The 23,210-nt window shown below is 32.8% G+C and overlaps 3 protein-coding genes across 4 annotated transcripts; 2 read left to right on the top strand and 1 right to left on the bottom strand.

Moving 5' to 3' along the window:
- The first annotated feature begins 297 nt into the window (after window positions 1–297).
- On the top strand, window positions 298–6,914 carry LOC125066474 (exocyst complex component 3). Its single transcript, XM_047674552.1, has 11 exons — window positions 298–608; window positions 1,088–1,236; window positions 1,382–1,577; window positions 1,942–2,196; window positions 2,498–2,779; window positions 3,058–3,240; window positions 3,321–3,479; window positions 4,005–4,112; window positions 4,331–4,510; window positions 4,615–5,013; window positions 6,320–6,914. The coding sequence occupies exons 1-11, from the start codon at window positions 516–518 to the stop codon at window positions 6,572–6,574; spliced, it is 2,259 nt and encodes a 752-aa protein (XP_047530508.1). The 5' UTR covers window positions 298–515; the 3' UTR covers window positions 6,575–6,914.
- A 189-nt stretch (window positions 6,915–7,103) lies between these two features.
- LOC125066225 lies at window positions 7,104–17,147 on the top strand. Of its 2 annotated transcripts, XM_047674220.1 has the most exons (7): window positions 7,104–7,437; window positions 9,357–9,578; window positions 10,670–10,789; window positions 11,623–11,758; window positions 12,591–12,775; window positions 15,431–15,502; window positions 17,035–17,146. In XM_047674220.1, the coding sequence occupies exons 1-7, from the start codon at window positions 7,401–7,403 to the stop codon at window positions 17,106–17,108; spliced, it is 846 nt and encodes a 281-aa protein (XP_047530176.1). In that variant the 5' UTR covers window positions 7,104–7,400; the 3' UTR covers window positions 17,109–17,146. The 2 variants fall into 2 exon arrangements, with proteins under 2 accessions (XP_047530176.1, XP_047530177.1); XM_047674221.1 differs by lacking the exon at window positions 15,431–15,502 and having other exon boundaries at window positions 7,105–7,437; window positions 17,035–17,147.
- A 1,608-nt stretch (window positions 17,148–18,755) lies between these two features.
- LOC125066124 lies at window positions 18,756–22,806 on the bottom strand. The gene is made up of 3 exons (XM_047674048.1): window positions 22,696–22,806; window positions 22,319–22,575; window positions 18,756–22,024 (listed from the first exon to the last, which is right to left on the bottom strand). Exons 2-3 carry the CDS (start codon window positions 22,536–22,538, stop codon window positions 20,691–20,693), a joined length of 1,554 nt encoding a protein of 517 aa, XP_047530004.1. The 5' UTR covers window positions 22,539–22,575; window positions 22,696–22,806; the 3' UTR covers window positions 18,756–20,690.
- Window positions 22,807–23,210: the final 404 nt, after the last annotated feature.

The raw sequence follows: 23,210 nt of genomic DNA on the forward strand, positions 1-23,210 counted from the left end.
CAAAAAAAAACAAATAGAATTTTTTTTTTATAAAAAATACTATAATACTATACATTGATTGAAATTATTTTGATTTTATCATTGATTGTATAATTGGGTACAAAATGTATTTAATATAACTATTAATTAATTGAAATACAAATTATTGGAATTTTTTTATTCAAATTAAATATTGTAACAAAATAAAAAAAATGAGATTTTCTTTAGACTGGCTATTCCTTATGAGTTTGACTTGATTTTTGTAAAATTATTACTGGCGGCACTAAATCTATTATCATATTAAACGTCATTATATTTTATTTTGTAAATAGTTATAAATCATATTACAATAAAGTTTTACTGTAGTAATACTGAAAGTTATATATTACATTATAGTTATAATATGTAAAATACTATATTTATTTATAAATAAACTCAACACTGAAATAAAAAATACATAACAAGAATTTTATTTATGTATAGATCAGCAACATACCTAAGATTAAAAACCTAAAAGCTAAATTTTCATAATAAAAATGAGTACAATGGATGAAATTGAGGAAGAATCAAGAGCTGCCGCTGAAAAAATGGTTATGAATATGATGCAAAGACCAGGACAATTAGAAAAGGTAGGTATTCTACTTTCATACAATTTAATTAAACTCAAGTAAACATAATTTTTGTTTAAGAGAAGGGGCTATAACAAAATATAAAATTATGATAAAGAAACCTTTATCAAAGTATAACCCATTACTATGCTCCCATAATGTATTCTTTTAATGTGGGCGTATATATTAAAACTACCAATATAGTTTAGTCAATATTGCCAAATATATGTAGTTTTATGTGTATGTTAATTAATATATATTTGTTTTGATGAGAATAGGTACAAAATATGATATTTATTTAAGAAATTAGAGTATCCAAAATTCAATTTAAATAAACATAATTTGGTCTTTATAAGTTGGAGACAAATCTCTGCCAGGCAAAATTACATCATTTAATCATAATATCATGATAAAAAAAAAACATTTGGAGTCTTATAAGCTATACAAAGCTTTATTAGGAAAATATAGTAATATGTTTTACATGTGAGTGTTCTCCTCAGGTTGAACAATATAAAAAGAGAATAACACACAAGAAAGCATCAATCGAAGCACAATTGAAATCTGCAGTTCAAGGAAAACTTGATGGAGTTAGAGTTGGGTTAAGGCAGTTACAAGAATGTCTGGATGATGTTCAACAAATCAGTTTAAAGTAAGTAATAAATAGATTTAAATAGCTAATAAGTTTTTTTAAACCTTTACAGAATCTTAGTACCCCGTGTCCCCTATCCACTGGGTCACCTAGGCTAATTATTGTGATTATGATTGATAAAGATAATCCTTGTAAATAATTCCAGAATGGATGAATTAGAAGACCTATTAACTGGTGTTCCACCTTTAGTGGCCTCATTGCAAGCAGTAAGGGAAGAAGATTCACGTCATTCCCAGTATGTGACAGCAATGGATAGTTTGAAACATATTTTTACAGTTCCTGAAAGTGTTGCTAAAACTAAACAATGGATTGGAGAAGGAAAGCTGTTGCATGCTCATCAGGTAAATTATTCATTTAATTATATGGTGTGGTCTTGCTTAGATTCAAAACATTGTAGGCACAATAAGCACAAACATTAAAGACAACAAAGACCACATCCCTTAGGTTGTTAGAATTTATATTAAAAAAATAATATTTTGTTTTAACTTTGGAACAATGAGTTCACGAAACAGTCAGTTCTTTAAAGAAATATAGAATTGTTATCAATCCAAAATAGATTAGGCAAATTATTTTTTTGGTTTGCAGGGACCTTAAACATTACTCAAGTTACATACTATGCCCTATCACTGTAATATTAATTACTTATTTTTTTATTTTATTTTGTGTAAATAAAAAACAACTTATGTATATGATATTAATTTGTAGTGCCTAAGTGATTTGGAAAACTCAAGAGATGATTTACTATATGAACTGCATAGATTACCCAATCAATCTTCCCATGACAAAATTATGCTTAAAGCATACTTTGAAGATGTTGAGATGGTTTCAAACTTGCTTGAGAAGCAGATTAAGCTAATTTTAGCTAGAACATTGAACACAGTTCGTAAGGAGCCTACAGTTATTGTGACAGCTCTTAGAATTATAGAAAGAGAGGAGAAAAGAGATCAAATGGCAATTCAGGTAATGTTTTAAATAGTATAGCAATATTATGTTTCAATACTTTTGGGAGAAGTGCTTAAAAACTAAAGAAATATATGGTTTTTTTTATTAGCTTTTGTTTATTAATAGGCAAAATAAAAGAACATGTCAAAATTAGGTTATTGCCATAATTAAATTTTTTTATTAATTAAATATTATATAAAGCAGTCAGAAATAATTGACGTGTTTGTTACATATTTTATTGTTTGCGGACTATAAAGCAGTATCAACACACATGTGCCATTATTAAAGATTATAATTTATGAGGATTTACAAATTTCAGCAACAAGATCAGTCTGGTTTCATGCCACCCGGGAGACCTAAAAACTGGCGTACAAAATCATTCGAAGTATTGGAATGTTCTGTTGCACAACGCGTAGAGGGTACTCGTGTGGATGAGCGCGAAGACAACAAGCTGTGGTTGATACGCTACCTCGAGCTGACGAGGCAGCTGATATTGGAGGACTTGAGAGTCGTGAAGACGTTATGCGTCCCTTGTTTCCCGCCGCACTATGATATTGTCAATAAATATGTGAATATGTACCATACATGTTTGTCTTCTAGTGTAAGTATACTCGTCGTTATCTTTAAATCATGACTCACTAGTGAATTAATTAGATACTTTTAGTCACTGATACTGTTCCAAAAATAACCTGTTTTTTTTTTGCCAAAGGAGCTCTAAGTTATGCTCTAGGACTTAATACTATATAATATTTTTACTCTGTCATCATATTATGGTTAATTTTTATTTAAAATTCATTATGATCGCAATTAAAAGGAAAATATCACTCGATATATATAATGTATGCAGTATATTTATACTATATATTTTCATTTTTCCAGTTACAAGACATAGTTCAGAATGGCTTAGAAGGCAATGAATATGTTACTCTATTGTCCTGGATTCTGAATACGTATCCTGGTACAGAGCTGATGGGCAGTCCAGAGGTCAACGTCGATGTCTCCATACTACCTCCACTTCTAAGCGAAGAGGTCATGCAAAAATTGCAAGATGAATACCTGCAGGTGATCATGAGACACGATTTTATAATCATTTGATGATGTTCTTCGAGTGCGAGTAGCGTATAATAACAGAATGATTGCAGAAAATGGAGTCGAACTACATGGAGTGGATGGAGAAGACGCTGGAGTCGGAGCGCGCGGAGTGGGCGGGCGAGCGCTCGCCGGACGTGGAGCCGCACACCAGCGCCTTCCACACGCACGCGCCCGTCATCATCTTCCAGATGATCGACCAGAACCTGCAGGTCTCCGCGCTGAGCCCGTACATCCTGGCCAACTTGGGCACCTGCCCGGTGCCTCTATAATAGAGATTCTAAAAAAACATTATCCTGACGAGTTAACAATTTTAATATAGCATAGTATTGTTACGCGTATTATTGACGTTTAATAATAACTACTTTAAAAGTTCTCTCATACAAAACTCATACGAAAAGACAAAGAAAAAAAGGGCTCTCTAAACGAATTATGAAAAACCTGACTGACAGAAATAGATTTTTTTAATTAATTTGTAAAGTAATAAGGCCTCCACTTGTCTGTAGCCTTAGGACAACCAAACCTTTGAATCAGGCGCAGTATACATATATTAAAAAAAAGAGAGAATTTTAACCAGAGTAGCTACTCGTTTCATTATCCTAGCAATCCGTAATTTACGAGTTTGACCTTATTTGCGACGTTCTATATCGATTGGTAAATTTCAATAAAGACACTATACTCTTTAAATGTGATAAGTAACTTAGAAAATATAAGGAATGGATTCGTTTCCTCTTTAGGTCACCGAGACTATAAGCAAGGAGATCACCTTCAAAGCCCTGCTGCTGAGTATAGATCAAGTGACGCGCTTTGGAAATATGTATAGAGAGGGTGTCATACAGTTCAAGGTGAGATCTATCGTTCGTACTACGTACCGACCTGGATATTGTAGCCCCGGTTCTATTGGACATTTTATAGTAAATAAATCATATTTGAGCATATTTGTTTCGCAAAATATTTTTAAAAAAAATCTTGACGGGCCATTGTCGAGTTTTTCCTTCGGCTCGGAAATTCCGAACATAAGGGTCGACGCTATCGTCGCAGTAATCGTAGCGTGTGGTCGCAGAACGCGCACTTCGCGGACCGCTCGCGCGTGGCATACTTCACGCACCACATGATCACCATCGTCAACAACAGCGAGCAGATGGTGCGGCTGGCGCAGCAGACGCAGAGCCGGCGCTGGCCGCCCGCGCTGCACCACCCGCCCGCCGAGCGCAGCTTCCAGCGCCTGCTCGACACCTTCCAGGTACCGCCCGCCGACTGCGCTGCTCACCTGCAACGCCAAAAACGAGGAGGACGTTGGTTTTTTTAGAAATAATTCCTCACACTTACGGAAGTTCCATTTTACAGAGTTTGAGAGATGAAGCCGCTAAGTTCCTTTTGGAAGAGGCTTTCCTGGATTTGGAAGAACATTTCGATGATCTATTCACCGCCAAGTGGCTCACTTCGAGTATACCGGTGGACACGATCTGTGTCACGCTCGAAGATTATTTCCAGGACTACAACCATTTGAGAGAGAAAAATTTCGAGTATGTCATAAACGAGGCGCAGAATCTCGTTTATAAAAAGTATATAACGGCGATGTTATCGAAGAAAATAACGTTTAAAACCGTCGACGAAGCCCAACAAGCCGCCACGAAGATCGTGAAGGAAGCGAATCAGATAAGATCGTTCTTCAGAAGAATTGCGTTGAATGCAGAAGGTGTTAATGTTGATTGGCCGTTTGAAGTTATCAGTGTGCTGGCCGAGGTAAGTGAGAAAGCCATAATAATTACCATACTTTAATAAATAAATGAATATAGTTGTATTCTTTAACATTGTGTTCAAACTGTATTAATTTATATATTAAAGTATTATAATTATTATATGATTTATATTTTATGGTTACAAAAGTAGGTTTGTACAATTTTTATTTCAATACGCTTGGTGAATTACTGCTACTGTACTCCTAGCTAGGAGTTCCCCTTTCCCCGTTCCCCTTTTTATATACTACAAAAGAAAATGTACAATATTTTAAAACAAATGAGCAGCGATATGTTCGTTTGATTTGCAAAACCAAAATTATAACAAGAGATATGATCAGTATGCCATGTGAACAACCTTTTCTCTAATATTGAAAAGTCCGGCTTAACATATTATCTTGGCCACTCAGAATCATCCTATTTACAGCTCGCTAAGTTCTCACGTGTTTGTTCTTCAGTGTCGGATCGCACAGTTCATGCTGTGCTCATTCATTAATGGGCCTTAATTTAAGACATTCCCAGGCATGACTACGATTAAAATTTAGATCAATATGAAACAATTAAGCGTTTCAAATATCTAGAAATATAAAATCTCATATTTTTTCTGTAGTTCACAATGTCCTTAATTGTACAATTCCGGTCTGTAAAATGTGCACTTCATGTGCATTAACGTATTTCTTAAAAAAATATTCAATTATAGATTACTAAAAATTTCCAAGCCCTGAAATCGTGAACTGATACTGACACTTTTGCTAATGCAATACAAAGACAAAATCGACTGTATTCTTACATCTGAGAGGCTTTAGATACCGTTACTGCTCCATCTTCGTGGTTTCTTTAGTGCTACTGTCAGATTATCTACAAGACCAGATTATTTCAGTGTAGCAGATCATTTGTTTTGACGTTTGAGACCAACAAATTTTTATTTATGAAAATAACATTAGAATGTCAGCGTTTTGAAGAGTTTTGTTGCAGAATATTTGATTTACTTGTTGATACATATTGACGGAGATAAGGATTGTGTTGATTGTTTACTTGGTTAGGTACAAACTTATTTTCATTCAAAACGCTTTTAAAACGAAATACATTGCTTTCACAAAAACATCCAACTTACCAACAGCTCAAACATCTATCGTTGTGATAATCTCTTAAGCACTAGTTTTACACATATTATGTTGAGTGGGGCCTTCTAGTACTGTTATAAAAATGATCTCATGTAAGTTTTATTGTAAAATACATTGTATGGAACTGAAAATGAAATTTTAAATATTAAAAAAAACATCTGTGGTCCTAACTCTCGTAACTCGACTCAGGTTCTGCGTTGTCAAGACATCGAGATGCTCTCGCTGGACCTCCACGGGCTGCTGGAGAAGTGCCCGGACGTGTCGGAGGAGCAGCTGGTGCGGCTGCTGGCGCTGCGTGGGGACGTGCCGCGCGCGCACGTGCGCGACACCGTGACGCACGTGCGCGCCGCCCGCCAGCCGCGCGCGCAGCCGCACCCCGCCCTGCCGCAGCTCTTCAAGAACATCACCTTCAACGACCGCCTTCTGTCGCACTTCACGCTCTAGGCTTCATGCAACTGCGTGAAGATCTCCTCGCTGAAGCCGGCCTGACCCAGCACCGCTTGACACGATACCGCTGGAAAATATAACGTTTATAATTAATGTAAATTATACCTTAAAAGTATAAAATGTTTTATGATCAGAATTATATGTTTATTATTATTGTAGTAAGAGGCGTCGTGATGTATCAGGATCAGACAAACATGTAACATGTCCCAGTGAAGCCAGACACCTGGCAACTCTGGTCAAATCCGGCCGAATCACGCCAAAGTCTGTAACTCTGGTATTATTTATATCATACAATTATTATAATCATATTTATTTCAATTAAAAATATTTAACTAAACATTATATTTAAATTAAATTAGTATTTATTTTTAATATGTTGAAAAAAAAAACATTAATAAAAAAGTATAACTGTACACAAAATTGAAGTTTAATTTGAAACATATCATTTAGCGTCCGATACACCCAGGTTAATATTTATTATGGATCTATTCCAAGATATAACTCGAATTCGCTCCAGAAAACAAGAATATTTCTTCAGTATTGAAGCGGCCCCCTACGCCGCCACATCGGTTTGCTATTAAAAATTAGTGTCGCGAATATAAAATATAATCGTGCCGTATTATTTTTAAAAAATCACGTGCAGCATTAGAGTGAGCAAGACTGGTCTTAATAAAGTGATCGTGTGAAATATTTATTACATGAAGTTTTGTTAAAGATGTCAGTAACGCCGTAGTTGTGCGGAGCGATTATCTCGCGGTAACTAAAGGCCAATTTGTGGTAGAAGGGCGGGCGGCAGTCAGTCGCACGCGCGCTGTTTGGAGCGATGTGGGGCATTGTTCTGCTTCTGTACTTCGTTACAGGTCAGATATTTATTAAACCCTTTTATTATTTTCATTTGGCAGATCTTTATGACATTTACAGTTAATAAAAAAAAAAACTTTTTTTGTAAACAAAATATTAAATTATTTAATGTGGTGGAATTGTACTTGGATCATAAATATATATCTCAAATTTAAAATCGATTTAATTACGAATATGACCTTGTCTTTATATATTCGAAATTCTGATCATACATTTGTGTTTTTTTTTTTTTAACTTTTAATGTAATGTAACATTTAAAAGTACACGACACACGACCAACCGTCATTAATTTTATCTTGCAAATTCTAATGTCATTAAATTAATGATTTTTGGGATTGTTCCAAACATGTAAATAACCGCTGTGTTTGTCACATAGACTGCGAATACTGCATTTCACAGTTACATGTTTAAAGTAAACACGCATTCGTTTGTTACAATCACTTGTTTTTATAACATCTTAATATCCTTATTACGCACTTTTAATTATTCAACTACTTGCAATAATAATAGCGCATTGAGGATTGCATTGTGTGCACTTATGTTCAATAAATTATCAATTTATTGCAAAAGAATAGAGTATGTATGTTAACTCGCTATATGTATGTATGTGTTTAATCATCGGTCTGTAACAAAACAAAAGCAAACACGATTATGATTATGTACAACAAAACAAATAGAAATTTGCATATTATATATTGACTTCGTCAGAGTTAAATTGATAGTTATAAGCTTGGAAGTATCATTTCATTGATGCTTGTGAATGAAGAGCCGTTACGCAGGATAAGATAAATACTGACATTATATTTATCGAATAATTTGAATAAACGGCGCGTGCGAGCCACACTTGAGGTCGCCGTGGATCGCGGAGGTATTTTTAACATTCCCGGACCAACTCAAGGTTGCCTAAGATAGTCGCTTATTCATTCGGATATGACCTAATTTTCTATTAAACTTATAAATAGCATCCCTTACGTTTGGAATCTCATTGATGCTAAAATGATGCGGTGATTAAAGTTTATCGCATATTCCAAGTTTAAATACAAATCTGAACATTTTTGGAAGTTCAATGTCTATACTAACTTCAAGGTATTAAAAAATAAGTACTACTCGAAAGCGCTACAATCATTTGTTTAAATATAATAACAATTCTTCTCGTCACAATGATATTTAATTTGATTTAGTAGTCATTGTAGGTGGACTCAATAATGGTTTCAAATAGTTAAATGGCATACTTTTGTTGGATTTAATATAGGAATGATGTTCTATTACACTATTAGGACTAACATAATACGAGTATGACTCACGAAAGAACTTGTTCGTTTCTTCAGAGATTGTTCGCATTTTACAAGTACAATGGATTGAACTTGTGGATCTTAACTTAAGGTTTCGGGTTTTAATCCAGGCAAGCACTACTGAATTTTTATTTGTGTTTATGCAGTGGTATTAGGAATATATCATATTAGTAAAATTGTCTATGTATAAATCTCAATGTCTAAGTATATATGATATTTGACAGTATGCCAGAAGACTCTGTAGTAATAATCATCACAATTATAATCACTCTGTAAATAATAACAAAACAAGACTAAGAACTCCATAGTGATAATTATACGAGTGGCATAGAGAAACACCTGGAAACAACCTGCATCTGTAGTATTCTGTAACAAGTATCCACCAGTACACGCTGAAACAACGTGGTAGGAAAAGGCCCAAGCTATAAAGAATTTGAAGAATACCTAGCAGACGAATAGTAAAAGACTTCATAAAGTTTTGCTAGATATGTGTCCGAAGGATGTTTATGCATATGTTTGTCTTGAGAATTGCTACGCAAAATTACCATTAACAGCCGATTTAGTTTATATATTCCCTAAACGAGCATTTAACGATTTGAAGATAAAATTATTCCTTAAATTTCCAGGTAGTCGCCAGTTATCTATCACAGAATTTACGATACCAAGCTCAGTAGAATCGGGTGAGGATGCCCGTCTTAATTGCAAATATGAACTGACTTCGGATGAATCGGATAAAGCCCTCTTCGTGAAATGGTGGTGGACGCCTCTGAATAGTACCAGCGACGAGCGCAATCAGCTTTACCAGAGAATCGCCGGTCATCCCGCCGTGGCTTTACATATCGACATTAGTAAGATTTCTCTGATAACTTTTCCGAACTAATAACTTATCCGAATAACTTTTTTGTAATTTAATGTCTATACTATTGTACATAACTCTATCGCGAAAATACCAAATCGTGTTAGTTGGCAGAAGATTATTATTATTGAACGCAAAAAGGTGATTGTATATAGAATCGTCATAGTATTTAGCGTCAATAGCGCATTGGTTTACGGGCCGCCTAGCGATCGAATTTGACACAAAGTTAAAGCCCTAAATTTCGGGCCGGCCTCATATGAAACTTCTACAGCAGCAATTTTTTTTCATAAAAAATAATATAAACTAGCTCTACGCCCGAATTTGACTAGAATTTATTTTAAATTATTTTTACGGTCACGTACTGCCTAATGAAAGCGTAATAAAAACTTCTTTCCACAAACAAACATCTATGCTGGAAAATCGTGGCGGTAATTTTAAATTAAGAACATGACTCAAAAAAATTAAATAGCCTGTTTATGTTCGTATTCTATGCGATTATAGGTCGTTCATCCGATTAAGTTAAATCGTTGTACAGTTGTTTGTTTCTGCGCTACTTGCGTGCATTTTTACACAAATAGCAAAAGAAGGAGTTTCCTGTTTTCAGGGTTCATGTATGTATGTTTGTCAGTTTCTTTATATCACCATAACTTTAACATGTCTGAACGGATTTGGATGTATGGGGTATCGTTTGAAAACATATGTATGACCCAGAATCAACTCAGTAAAAGCAGGTAGTAAATAATTTAAAGGCAGGTTAGTGTGACAGTGTTGACTGTTGACTTTTAAAAAAATACTTTTTCCTTAACAAATACATTTAAACAACATTATTTCTTTAGAAATAGTTTATTTCTTTTATGTTTTCATTACTATAATTGTTATGATTTATGACATTCATTTGAATATGGATCTTCGTGCCAAATTATTTGTACGTTTCAAGCTTTGTCAAACCAGTGTTAATAAGGTCGTTTTGAAGAAATTAAGTATCTTCTTAAAGTATAACAAAGAAATTAATTTTATGAATACGATAAAGTTGTAACTTATCATATAGTAGGTAATTATCTAAAAACACTTTTACATTTTCAGAAATAGAAGAAAATGATTCCATCCTACTTCTGAACGTTACTCCAGAAGACTCTGGTACTTATGAATGCGAAGTTTCAAACATCGACGAGGTCCGCAAACATGCTGAGCTTCTTGTATTTAGTAAGTTTTTAGAGGTACTTGGTTCAATCCTCCGGTCAGGCTGATAGAAAAGTTTTTTAGTTTTTCTGTCGAAAAATTCGTAGTTTGGAGTTAGAAATATGCAAACTCAGCCCCGCTTTAAGCACCCCTAGAGTCTGAGTGCAGGAAAGTGTTGTTCTCGCGATTTTCCCTCCTACCTAAAAATATTTTTAAGAGCTGCATCTTTAGCTATTTGAATTTTAGGCAATTCATATACGGTCGAATTTGGAATGATCGTTCTCGCACACAGAGACGACGCCGCTTTCCGCGACACGCGCCTACGCTTTACGCTTAAATATCATAGGGCCAAAAAATGACAAACTTGGTGAGTTGCGCCTCAAAAAGCGCCTCACCGACGCTCCAAAACTTGACCATCATCGGCAAGGGGCTCGGGCCGGCCTCTGGAAGCGGGTAAAGCCGTGAGTCCAGCGCTTGTACTTTTTACATTCGTGTTAGATCTGCTATTATTTTTAGCCTTAAATCTGTGATTCAAGATAATTTGAGTATATAGGCGACCTTCACCGATGGTCTCGGGATAAAACCCGGGCAAGCAACATTGATTTGATATTTTAAGCACATATAACAAAGCTCAAGAGTTGTCAGTTTTCGCGCAGCTCAATTCTTAAAGAACGTTATATGCTATTTAATAGCACGCTATGACTCACGGGGGCGTGGTTGAAACGTTTCTGCATGAATTCAGGATCGGTGAAATAGTAAAATATCACGAAGTAAATTCCCAGGTCTCCAATCCTATCGATCTTTCTTAGCTCGTATCAACCTAAATATAATCTCTTTTATATTACAATTTTTATCAGCAATGGGGAGTGGTCCGGACTTGAATATCACTCTAGTGGATGACGGACCCGACGCTGACGATGAGGACGATGTCCTTGTAACTTGCGCGGCCACTGACGTGGCTCCGTATCCTGACCTCGTCATTATCGCCAATGGGTAAGATATGTGTATGAGATATTATTAATAGACGCAGTTGTGTTGACGTCTACAGTAGATAACGAAAGTTGAAAGATGGATACGGCTTTGATTTTTTATGTTAAACTTACATATATTATTTTGCGATCTTTTTTTCGTGATCATTATCACTGAAACTCACTAGAGCGGCTTACATCACTATTCTATAAACTTTTTTTTCTGAAATGCCTCGTTTTATAAATGATCTATATTTATGCTTAAAGACTCGTTTGCTGGTTTTAAGTAATAAGAATATATTACTAGTTATTTGAGAAAGTTTGGGTTATAAGCTACAGATATTATACAACTCTCTACGATTCACGGGACGTAACAGTAACGGGTTTAACCGACGTTTGTGTTGCGCCCGGAAGTGCGTTAATTTAGTTACTATATAACTTTACGGTATAGTAATGTTATCTCACGAAGGCGCGCCCACATTAAATTATCATAATAATATTTATTATATAATGATTTTTTAATTTTTTTTGCTGTAATTACTATAATTTTAATTGTGATATACATACAAGACATAAGACATTTTCATCTCATGTTAATGTATGCCGATAATTTAATGTGGAGGAAAAAGTCTGTGAAAAGTTCAATACGACCCTCTATGACTACAAGCTAGGAAATGATACTATATATTCATATACTCCAAATTTAAAGTAAATTAATCTGTAGGGCATAGCTATATTATAAACACTGAATGGTGGTCAATACTTTTTGACGCAACTAGGGGTTTACTTGTGTTTAGTTTCATACGACTGAAAAAAACACATCGATTATTTATATGTTTGTATGTTTATAATTACAGGGAGATTCTTCCTACCCAAGAATCTGTTTCGTCCAATGGAAGTACATACGATATATTCGCCTCGACGGTACTATCCAAAGACAAAGCGGATGGCGTTGATATCAGCTGCGAACTGTACTATAGAGATGTCAACGTTACACATTCGCCTTATGTTGACACTCAGACTTTCTATGTTGACCAATCAGGTAAGACTTTTGTTTACAAAATACACTCGTGTATACATCGAAATAGCAAGGAAACTGAAATGTATTAGTTAGATATCACAGTGTCTTTATCTAGCTGAACTTCTGTCTGGCATGAATTACGATCTAATATTACACTATAATACTAGACAACTTGATAGTGAGGTGAGGTGAGGATCTTTATATGAATAAGACCAGTGCCTTTATATTTAAAATACTACCGTACTATTCAAACACAAGATGATCAGAACAATTTGAAAATTATTTGGACTCACGTGTTTCATTTAAGTAGGTTTTTTTGTGCTTTTTCATCTTATAAAAAATATTACTCCAATAAACATATCTCTCTAAGTAACATTTAAGTTTGATAAAATATCTTACGTATCGTAAGTGTTAATACCTAAACTATTATTTTGAACAAAGCTATTTCAAAGTATTTAGTGAAATTCGAATAATTAAATCTGCTGTCCAGTAGACTTGGTTGCTACATATTTAAAAAAATATTAGCCGTCATTTCAAAATGTTTATTTATTTTTAATGGGTATATAAAACTTGACTAGATCACATATACATTTGATTAGATACTGGTATTTTGTGGGCTAGGTTAATTAAATTACTAAGCAATCGCTTTAAATGTCGTGTCTGTCGTACTTTCGGCCCTAATTATCCCTTCCGCTTAAACTTAACAATATTATTAAAGGTTCTCCATGATATTTGACGTCACGCAAATATTCAACTTCTCAAATTCCTAAATTGTAAAAGCATTTTCGTTTCTTTTTACGTGACTAAAAATTATAATGGTAAACCTTAACGCTACGCTGTGCTGTCGCTGTTTAATAATAAGAGCTGAATGAGTCTCATCATTATTTTAGAATTATTAAATAATTATAATGTTACGTATATAATATTTTAATGATTAGATATCCTTCAAACCTTCTACTCATAATACCTTTGACTAAATGTGGAACATAAACAGACTATTACTTTACTTTATAGGATTCTGTATAAATACTATTTAGTAAGATCTCATCTCAGACATTAAAAACATTATAGAGTATGTTGAACACGCAACCGATAAATCCCCTGAATATAACTTAATTAGCAAAAGATAACGCGAACGAAGCCAGAAAAACCAGAGCAAGCCTATAAAGCTTTCATTTGCTTAATTTGAGTTTATAATAAAAAGTTCAGAAACATAAATTATGTGAAAGTGAAAAATAAATTATGAAATTTGATAAAAAATCAAATTAATGCAGAAATATACTTCAATGTTCTTTTTTTATGGCATTGGTTGGCGGACGAGTATATGGGCCACCTGATGGTAAGTGGTCACCACTGCCCATAGACAAAGGCGCTGTAAGAAATATTAACCATTCCTTACATCACCTAGGCGCCACCAACCTTGGGAACTAAGATGTTATGTCCCTTGTGCCTGTGATTACACCGGCTCACCCACCCTTCTAACCGGAACACAACAATACAGTGTACTGTTATTTGGCGGTAAAATATCTGATGAGTGGGTGGTACCTACCCAAACGAGCTTGCACAAAGCCCTACCATCAAGTATTCTGTTCTATTATTGTTTTATTATATTAAAATAAAATTAAAAGCTGTAATTTTTTAATATGTATATCACGTGACCTATGCGCCTTAGGGAATAATACGTCAAATAGGCAAAAACTGTCAATGCAGTGTAAACAGCTAGGTAAATACCTATTGTTTGTTATCTCAACCATACTGATCAATCACCGTGTCCTATCCATACTACGTGACACTGGCGAAATAATCTGTGCCCTGTCGGCGCAACTAAAAGCCATTAAACTAAATACCTATCAACTTTTATAGTAATTGTAAATTATGTTACCGTCAACTTTATTTATTATTAATTTATCTATATTTTTAAGAGTATGTTTTATATTAAAATGATCCTCACATAAATACAATCGACTTTTAGTTGATAAGGATATCGTTATGCGAGTTCTAACCAAACATTCCTCGTTCCAATATCTGGTTATATAAATATTGACAGTTTTTGCCTATTTGACGTATTATTCCCTAAGGCACTTTGATAAACAATTTCCCTGGAGTTTTAATGCTATTATTTCTACAACTAGACACTACACACCAACGAAAGCGATTATATTTCTTTATTATACCAAAAAACACCAAATATTAAGAGCTGTTAACGTTGACTGAGTGCCGGTCGTACATACACAAATGTTGTTTTTACCAATATGACGTCACCAAAATGACTGACTGCGTTTTTGTGGAAATGAAAAAGGTTTAAAATTTAATTTTATAGCAAGAAAACATGTTTACTTTACCGAAATATATATTTTGTGGCTTTTCATTAGGAAAATCATGAAGTACTTTTTCATACATAGTAACATACCCTATTAGTAATCTTTGAGTAGTTATACCAGTATATAGTAACAATAAATATTTTTATTTAACTACGAATTATTTTTTTATTGAGGTGGAAAAACTACTGGTGCAACAACATACTTTTTTTGTTACTACTTTATTTTAGTAATATTTTATGGAACTGATCGGTTTTTTATTATAATATATTACAATGAGACTCATTATAATACGCTCCTCATTTTGTAATTTGGCTTGTGTTGTAAGTACTAACTAGCGTTGGTTATCGATGCACAGCGCTGTCCACGACGGAGGATGCCGAGGACGACTTCACGACTGAAGCTACCTCAGATCCATTACAATACACTAGTAAGTCTATTGACCCCGGTATTATCCTCGATTCATGAAATAGAAACTGAAGTATTCCTAATTTACGTAAATAAAAACGACACTTTATATTCTTGTAAAAAATCTACGTCCATAAATAACATTTTCCATAATATTAATATATTGAACGCATTTATTTCCAACCTGTAAAAAGATAAGGCTCTATCTATATTATGTCATAAATATACCTACTTATTTATATGTATATTATAATATGTTAACTTAATATACATTTATATATATTTTTATTTATCTTTGTATTTTTTTAGGTATTATATTTATCAGTAGCTACAATTTAAATTTAACGGATTTCGTAATATTGCTTCGTGTATATTAGCGAAGAAAAATATTCCTGAAATATAAATTTTAGGTACTTAATTAAGTATTTATTAGATACAAAAAAATTGTAACTGACTAAAACTTCAGTCATACATACATTTGAACTTTAACTTTACAACATTGTTTATGATGATATGTTATGTCTAAATAAAATAATGTTAAAACTTGTTCAAAAGTTTGTTTTATAGGATAGGCAACAGTGGCCGAAAATTGTGTACTATTTATTTCTCGGAGACTTGGAAACGTTTTTTAATTTCTTCATTTACATGTAAGAGTTTGCAATAATTATCTGCTTATTCTAAGTTTTTTTTTAAGTAAATGGATATTATTAAATGCTTATATGTCAATCTGATTTTGGACATTTGGATGAAATGTTTTTAGACCATCCTCAAATATCAGAACAATGATACAAATTTAATAATAGTTTAAAAACCTTGTTTTAATGTCAGACCTACGAGGAATACCAAAATATTTCATTTTGTTTATCGATTTTACATATTTTATTTCGGTGAATTTAACATATGTGCTAAGTGCTAACTTCTGTATATTCCGTAATATATAATTAAATCAATTTTAAATAAAATCTAAAATTATACAATAATGAATTTAATGTACAATACTTTGTCAAATGGTCAAATAAAAAAAAAACAGCATTTTAGCTTAATGCATTGAATATCCTTAGTCTAAACTAAATATCTATCCCTTTATTTTACTGTTGTTAATGCAAGTACTTAGAATGTATGTTTTTAGTGGTGTATATTACTAAACTAATTTGACAGGAATGAAGTCTTTTCTATCTCTTTCTGATGCGTGGGGTCTTAGGACATCATTTTTAGTATTTTTTTACAGAATGTGTGCAACAATATCTGGAATGTTCTTACAGCGTTTACCCACAATGTAACATTTGAATAGTAACATTATATATTTCTATTTTAAGTTTATTTAAAGCAATTATTTTAAATAATTAACGATATCCTGAAAATATATCTATATTATCTTATTATGCATATATATAATTATTTCTATACATATATATTAATATATACATATTTATTAATAAAGCTGTCACTATAACTAACCACGCTTATCTCTGAAACAAAAAATCCCGATTTAATTATAAAGATTCATAATATATTTATTTTACGACGTGTATTAATTCTGTTAATTAATTTCAGGTAAAGCCGAGCACGGATCTGCCTTGAGTCTACTCCTAGTCATAACTGCTTTTACTTTCGTTTTCTGGCTATAAACTAAACTTTCTATGTGATACTTATTATTGTAATGTAAAATATTTTTATTAAACTTTAATTTGTTCATACTTTTTATTTTTTGTTAATTATTTGACATATAAGGTAAGAACTGCCAACAACAAGAACTGAACAAGTAAACAAATTATATATAAATATTTAAAATTTTAGTCAAAACTTATTTTTAAAATATTATGCAATCATTTTTAATTCATTCATTACGTAATTCGACATCGAAGAGTCGTCCGCCGTACCTAATAAATGACTGACTTTTCTGTCACACTCTCCCGGTCTATAAAGGCGTTCTACTGTGGCACAACGCAGTTCCATACTTATACTTAATCACACTTCAATTGGCAGTGGTTAGGCAATCTCTGAGCAAGGTGGATGGAAATGACATTGATTTAAGATTTTTATTTTCGTTTCCTTAACATTTCATTGACTGAAACGTTTTTTTATACATTTATCTTCATTTTGATGAGACGCACACCTAATTCCTTTAAAATAAATCTTGTTGTGGTATCAAACATTACATTTGACGAGCCTCAAAAAATATTACTAACTCTCTGTTTACATTATTATATTATAATTATTCGAAATATATTTACATTATCTAAGCTATATATAGCTTAGATAATGTATGGTTAGATCAAACGAGACCAGTCTTTGCAAAATATATCGATAACGACCTTTTAAAAAAATTTGCAAACAAATTTGTATAAGTCATTTGTGGTAAGGTCAGTGTAAAGTTTCAAAAATGTTTTTCCATGGGTACTTTCCCATAAGTTACAAATTTTACAAAATTTTTATTAAGCAAAATTTTAAAAGATAACAGTATAATTTAAACGGCGGAGTATCGGAAGATCTATTTCAGTGAAATTCTGCTACACCAACCCGCTTGATCCTTTGGCTTTGCGTAGAGATGTTGGTTCGCTCTGCATCTTCTACAGAATTTATCACGGGGAATGTTCCGAGGAATTGTTCGGATTATTGCCGGCTGCTGAATTTCACCTTAGGACATCTCGTCAACCGTACCACTTAGATGTCCGAAAATCCACAATAGCGCGATTTTTAAGACGTTTTCTGCCTCGCACGACCACTCTATGGAACCAGCTTTCGCCGGCGGTTTTTCCGAACCGATACGACTTGAGAACCTTCAAGAAAAGAGCGTACTCTTTCCTGAAAGGCCGGCAATGCACCTGCAAGCCCCCCGGTGTTGCAGATGTCCATGGGCGGTGGTAGTCACTTTCCATCAGGTGAGCCTCCTGCTCGTTTGCCACCTCTGACATAAAAAAAAACCAACCCACATTGGAGTAGCGTGGTATAATAAGCTACAAGCCTTCTCCTCAAAGGAAGAGTAGCCCCGCAGTGGGACCTTTGTAGGTTTTTACTATACCCAGGATCAATATTTTATTTTAAAATATCTTAAGTGTGGTTATAATTTTTTAATGGTTTCAAATTTGGTATAAAAAATATTCAAAGGCGTCTTGGTTGTGCCTCTACGAGATACAAGAATGTCCTAAAAAAATAATAAATGTTAGTGTTAGATTGACTTTAGAATAAATGAAACAAATTATCAGTTCATCAATAGTCCAAATATTTAATTAATTTCATTTCATAAATAAAACAAACTTCATGTTAATTTCGTAGATAACAGGTTTTTTTTTTAAATACCTACTTAATTTAACACTCATAGTTTACGGCATGCTTTACAATAACTTCAAGTCCTTTCACTATTATTTTATTACAATTATATTTAACTATTTTTTTATAACATTAACTATTAATCTTGCGAAAAATATCTATTACATTTTTTTCATATCCTCTTAAAGAAATATTCTTTGGTATTAATTTATTATTTAAGTCGGCACATTTGTCTTGATCTTAGTTTTTGTAATATATTTTTTAATTACTAATATTAAAAACAATTATATTTGTATATGAAATATATAAACTAAATTTGTATTTATGTACAAGTAATAGCCAAGATGGCCAGTACAGTGGTTAGGACATGTGAATCTTAACCATAGATAGTAGAATCAAACCTGGGCAAGGACCACTTTATTCTGGCACTTTATCCCCCTACCCACAATGGAGCAGCATGGTGAAAAGAGCTCTAACGATTCCCTTCTAAAAGAAAGGTGACCACAGCCCTGCAGTGGGAACCTCACAGTATTACATTTTAATGTAACAATCATAGTTAATATCGTTTAGGCAGCTACGATGCCTCTAAAAGAAAATCCCTCAATTATTATTTTTTATTTAAATACGAAATAAATAGAGTGAAACGTGAATTAGCCTTACATGTAAAGTTTTGGTATACATTCTTAAAATCAAAGCCTACAACTATAACACAATACATAAGTTTACATCTGATTGGCAATATATGTTTCATTGTATGCATCTAAAATGGAATAATTTTAGGAACTTTATGGTAATGTAATACCTATTCTATATTCAGGCCGAAATCAGGATATATGATGAGATGATGACTTTATGATATTATGTGATAATAATTAACATTTAATATATTTTAAGCTACCTATACACATAAAAAGTAGTCTAAGGCTAACGACGAATCTATATGTAACATTTAACTATAAAACTACTCATTGTACCTATGACGTTTCACATTAATTTAATTACATCCTAAACATACAATACTACATAAGTGTGTATGTCGATAGTGTATATTACATCTTATAATATTATAGATACTCATAGCCTTAAAAGAAAATTTGCACCACCCTTTCTCAGACTAAACGTCTCAAACCTTATATACTATATAATAGCGCCATTACAAAGCATTATTTACCATTTAGTTATCATATGAACTTGCACCGTAACAAGTTTGTTGTTAGCATCTGCGTGCATATTCGTACCGAAAAATATTCGTCTAGTGGACGAAATTATTGGATAGCCCAGAAATAATAATTTACTATATTATTCACTGACAAAAACAGTAAAAAAATAAAAATATTAAACTATAACTTACAAAAAATAGGCAATAAGAGGCAATTTCACCAGGCAGTGATAAAATATATAATCATTATGTACATATCATAAAACGATCTCAAATATTTTAATAATTTTGGAAGGAATATAAAATACCCTACATTCCTATAAATTTCGATGTTGTTAGTTTCATATCCTGAAGTAATAAAAACATAATATTCTTAAACAATATTATACATTTCAGTCTCTACCTCTTTGTTTTAGGTTTTTTAAATTAATAAATAAATGTACATTTTCGCATCCAACAAGTATCTCAAAAGAAGATTCTACAGATATTCTTCGGTGCAATAACATCAAGAAATATTTGGAATTAAAAAGCTTTGGTTATATAAACATTTGGCTTTAGATATTCATGTTTTGGTTTCACTACAATATTAAAAAAAAATGACATTTAGCATTTCTAAAACATTGAAAACGTATGATGTGAGAAAAGTTCACTGCACAATGTTTTTTTGCACAATCTTACATAACTAAATATGATGTTTTAAAACATTAAATAGTCTTTGTGCTACTTTGGAAAGTTCAAACTGCTAATGGTTTCCCCTTTTAAACATAGGGAATATTAAACCTCAGTTAATCCCTTTACTTTTCTCACTACTGCTGGGGCTGCCGCATAAAATTCCACAGGAATTGTGTCTATTTTTTCTACAACTATCCATATTGAGCTCTGCTCCTGCAGCTACAGACGTCAATGCAACGGTTTTATCAAAATCAATGGTTGTATAACCAATACTAGTACAAGGAAGGGTACTGGATGCATTTCCTGCTGTTGATTGGTCAATACTAGTCTGAGAAACCAACCGACCATGTGGTTGTGAGGAACATAAAGCAGTACTTTCATTTTTGGAACTGTTTGATTGACTTTCTGGTGATATAAGGTTTCTAGCTCCTTTAATATGAGTATCTTTATTAGAATCAATATCTAAAATAGCATAATTGACTTCCATTTCTTCAATGGGTGACATTGAGGTGAAGGTGTCAGATTCGGAGAACTTCTGGGTGTGTTCAGATGTACTAAAAGTTGACTTTACATTTTTAACACTATCGGCAATATCACCCAACATTAGGTTTGCATATGTATTTATATTTATTTCAGGTTTTGTTCCAAGAGACAAGTTGCAATATTCAACTTGTTTTGGTGTTATTGGTGTTGTTGGAGTTGTGTCATTTTTATTAATGTCAAAAGTGTTCGCATCACTGGGAGGAATGTTAACATATAATCTTGACAATGCCTGTTGTTCCATGCTTAATTGAGCATAGTGCTCACTTGAATTACTCATTGTAGGAGAAATCACATGATTTGCTGAGTTATTTGGAACATTTTCATTTACATATCTATTCTCAAGAAAATTTGTTTCATCTTCGATATCCCTTATAGTATTCAAAACTGCTTCTTGTCTTAAATTATTTCTAAGTATTGCTAAGTCTCTACTAAAATCATTAGTATAGACATGTCGATTGTCAGTTCCTATTTCTGCTTGATTATTATTATTATGTTCCCGTTTAAAATCTCGGACTTGATATATATTTGTCACGTGACTATCAGTTGCTTGTGAGTGTGGATACAGGGGCATAACTTCTAATATATCAGCACTGGAAGGTGAGCGAGGTGACTGTGTTAATATTGGTGGAACTCCTCCTGCATTAGCAGCCATATTGGACAGGTTATTATTGAAAGCTGTTGCTGCATCAGGTTGACCATTGTCTACCGAAGAACGATGGACAACACTAGCTTGTAATGTCTGCCGCCCTTGTGATGATGGTGATAGTCTTGTTACCGGATAAGGAACAGTATCATGAACAACATTCCTTAATTGTATTTGTTGCTGTAATGTTTGAAATAAAAGAGATGCTCTTCTACATCTAAATGCATATATACCTTCACCTGTTTCACATCTTCTTCCTAAAAATAAAGAAAATTTCATGGCAACCATATATAACACATCACAGATCTTATCTAAGATGTCAATGAAATAAGTGTTTTATTGTATATTTACTTTAAATGTATCATACTTTTTAAATGTAATTACTGAAATGAATATTTATAGTTATAAATAATAATTAATTATAGTAACAAGTCATTTATTATTTGCATTGAGGTTCAGATATTTGAAAAGTGGTAATAAGAAAAATATGAATGCCTATATTTTCTTGAACTAGCTAAGAAAATGTAGAGCAAAGTAAAAATTAGAAATACCTGATTCAAAACTGAATATTTCTCCTTCAAAACCATATCGTCGTAAAGAATGAAGGGGCCACACAGTAGATTCTCTGCCTTCACGGTATAAAATGATATCTGATTCCGTGATTTCCAATTGGCCTGAACACAAATCGGATCCATTTTCGTCAATGTTAACAACACGAAACACATTTGGATGTAAATCAGTAGCTTCTTTTTTGCTTTGAAAACATCCCATTTTTAAGAGTGTAGGATATATTTATAGTAGAAGATATCTGAAATATAAAGATCATGAATTGCTTTATTATTGTAAATTATCGAAATATTAATAAAATTAATTTATTTAACATGATATGGATGTATTCGATGCCAGATGCTGGGCTTTAAAATATTACCGAAGAAACTTGTGCATTATTTCTATTTTAATTCATATTTTTAAATAATGACTTGTAAACAAAAGTCAACAATTAGTTGAGATGATCTCTTTGTCAAATTGTCAATTGAAGTTTGATTTTGACAACTTAAGCGAGATAGAGCATAGAGTAAAAAACAAAATCAGGCAGGCACAGGTAAGTTTATAAAATATGGTATTACTGTATTTTAACGAGTAATCTCCGCTGTATACATTTATGATTTTAAGTCAACGGAAGACCTAAGGCGCGAATTCAACAAAACTGTTAATTTTTTGCAAGAGGTAAATTACATCTGTATTACACATTATATGCTACTATATAAAGTAATTTTTGTACATCAATAGTATGCCTATAATTTATTTATTATTTGTTTTATATATAAGCAAAATTATTTATTTTGTTGTCTTATTTTTACAATCTCAATTTTTCTATCTGTATAAATAGCCAATGCATGGTATAGAATACCCTAATTATACAGGTTGCAGGTAGCAGTAAAT

This window comes from Vanessa atalanta, chromosome 9, assembly GCF_905147765.1.
Source record: "Vanessa atalanta chromosome 9, ilVanAtal1.2, whole genome shotgun sequence".
In the NCBI taxonomy this organism is placed as follows: domain Eukaryota; kingdom Metazoa; phylum Arthropoda; class Insecta; order Lepidoptera; family Nymphalidae; genus Vanessa; species Vanessa atalanta.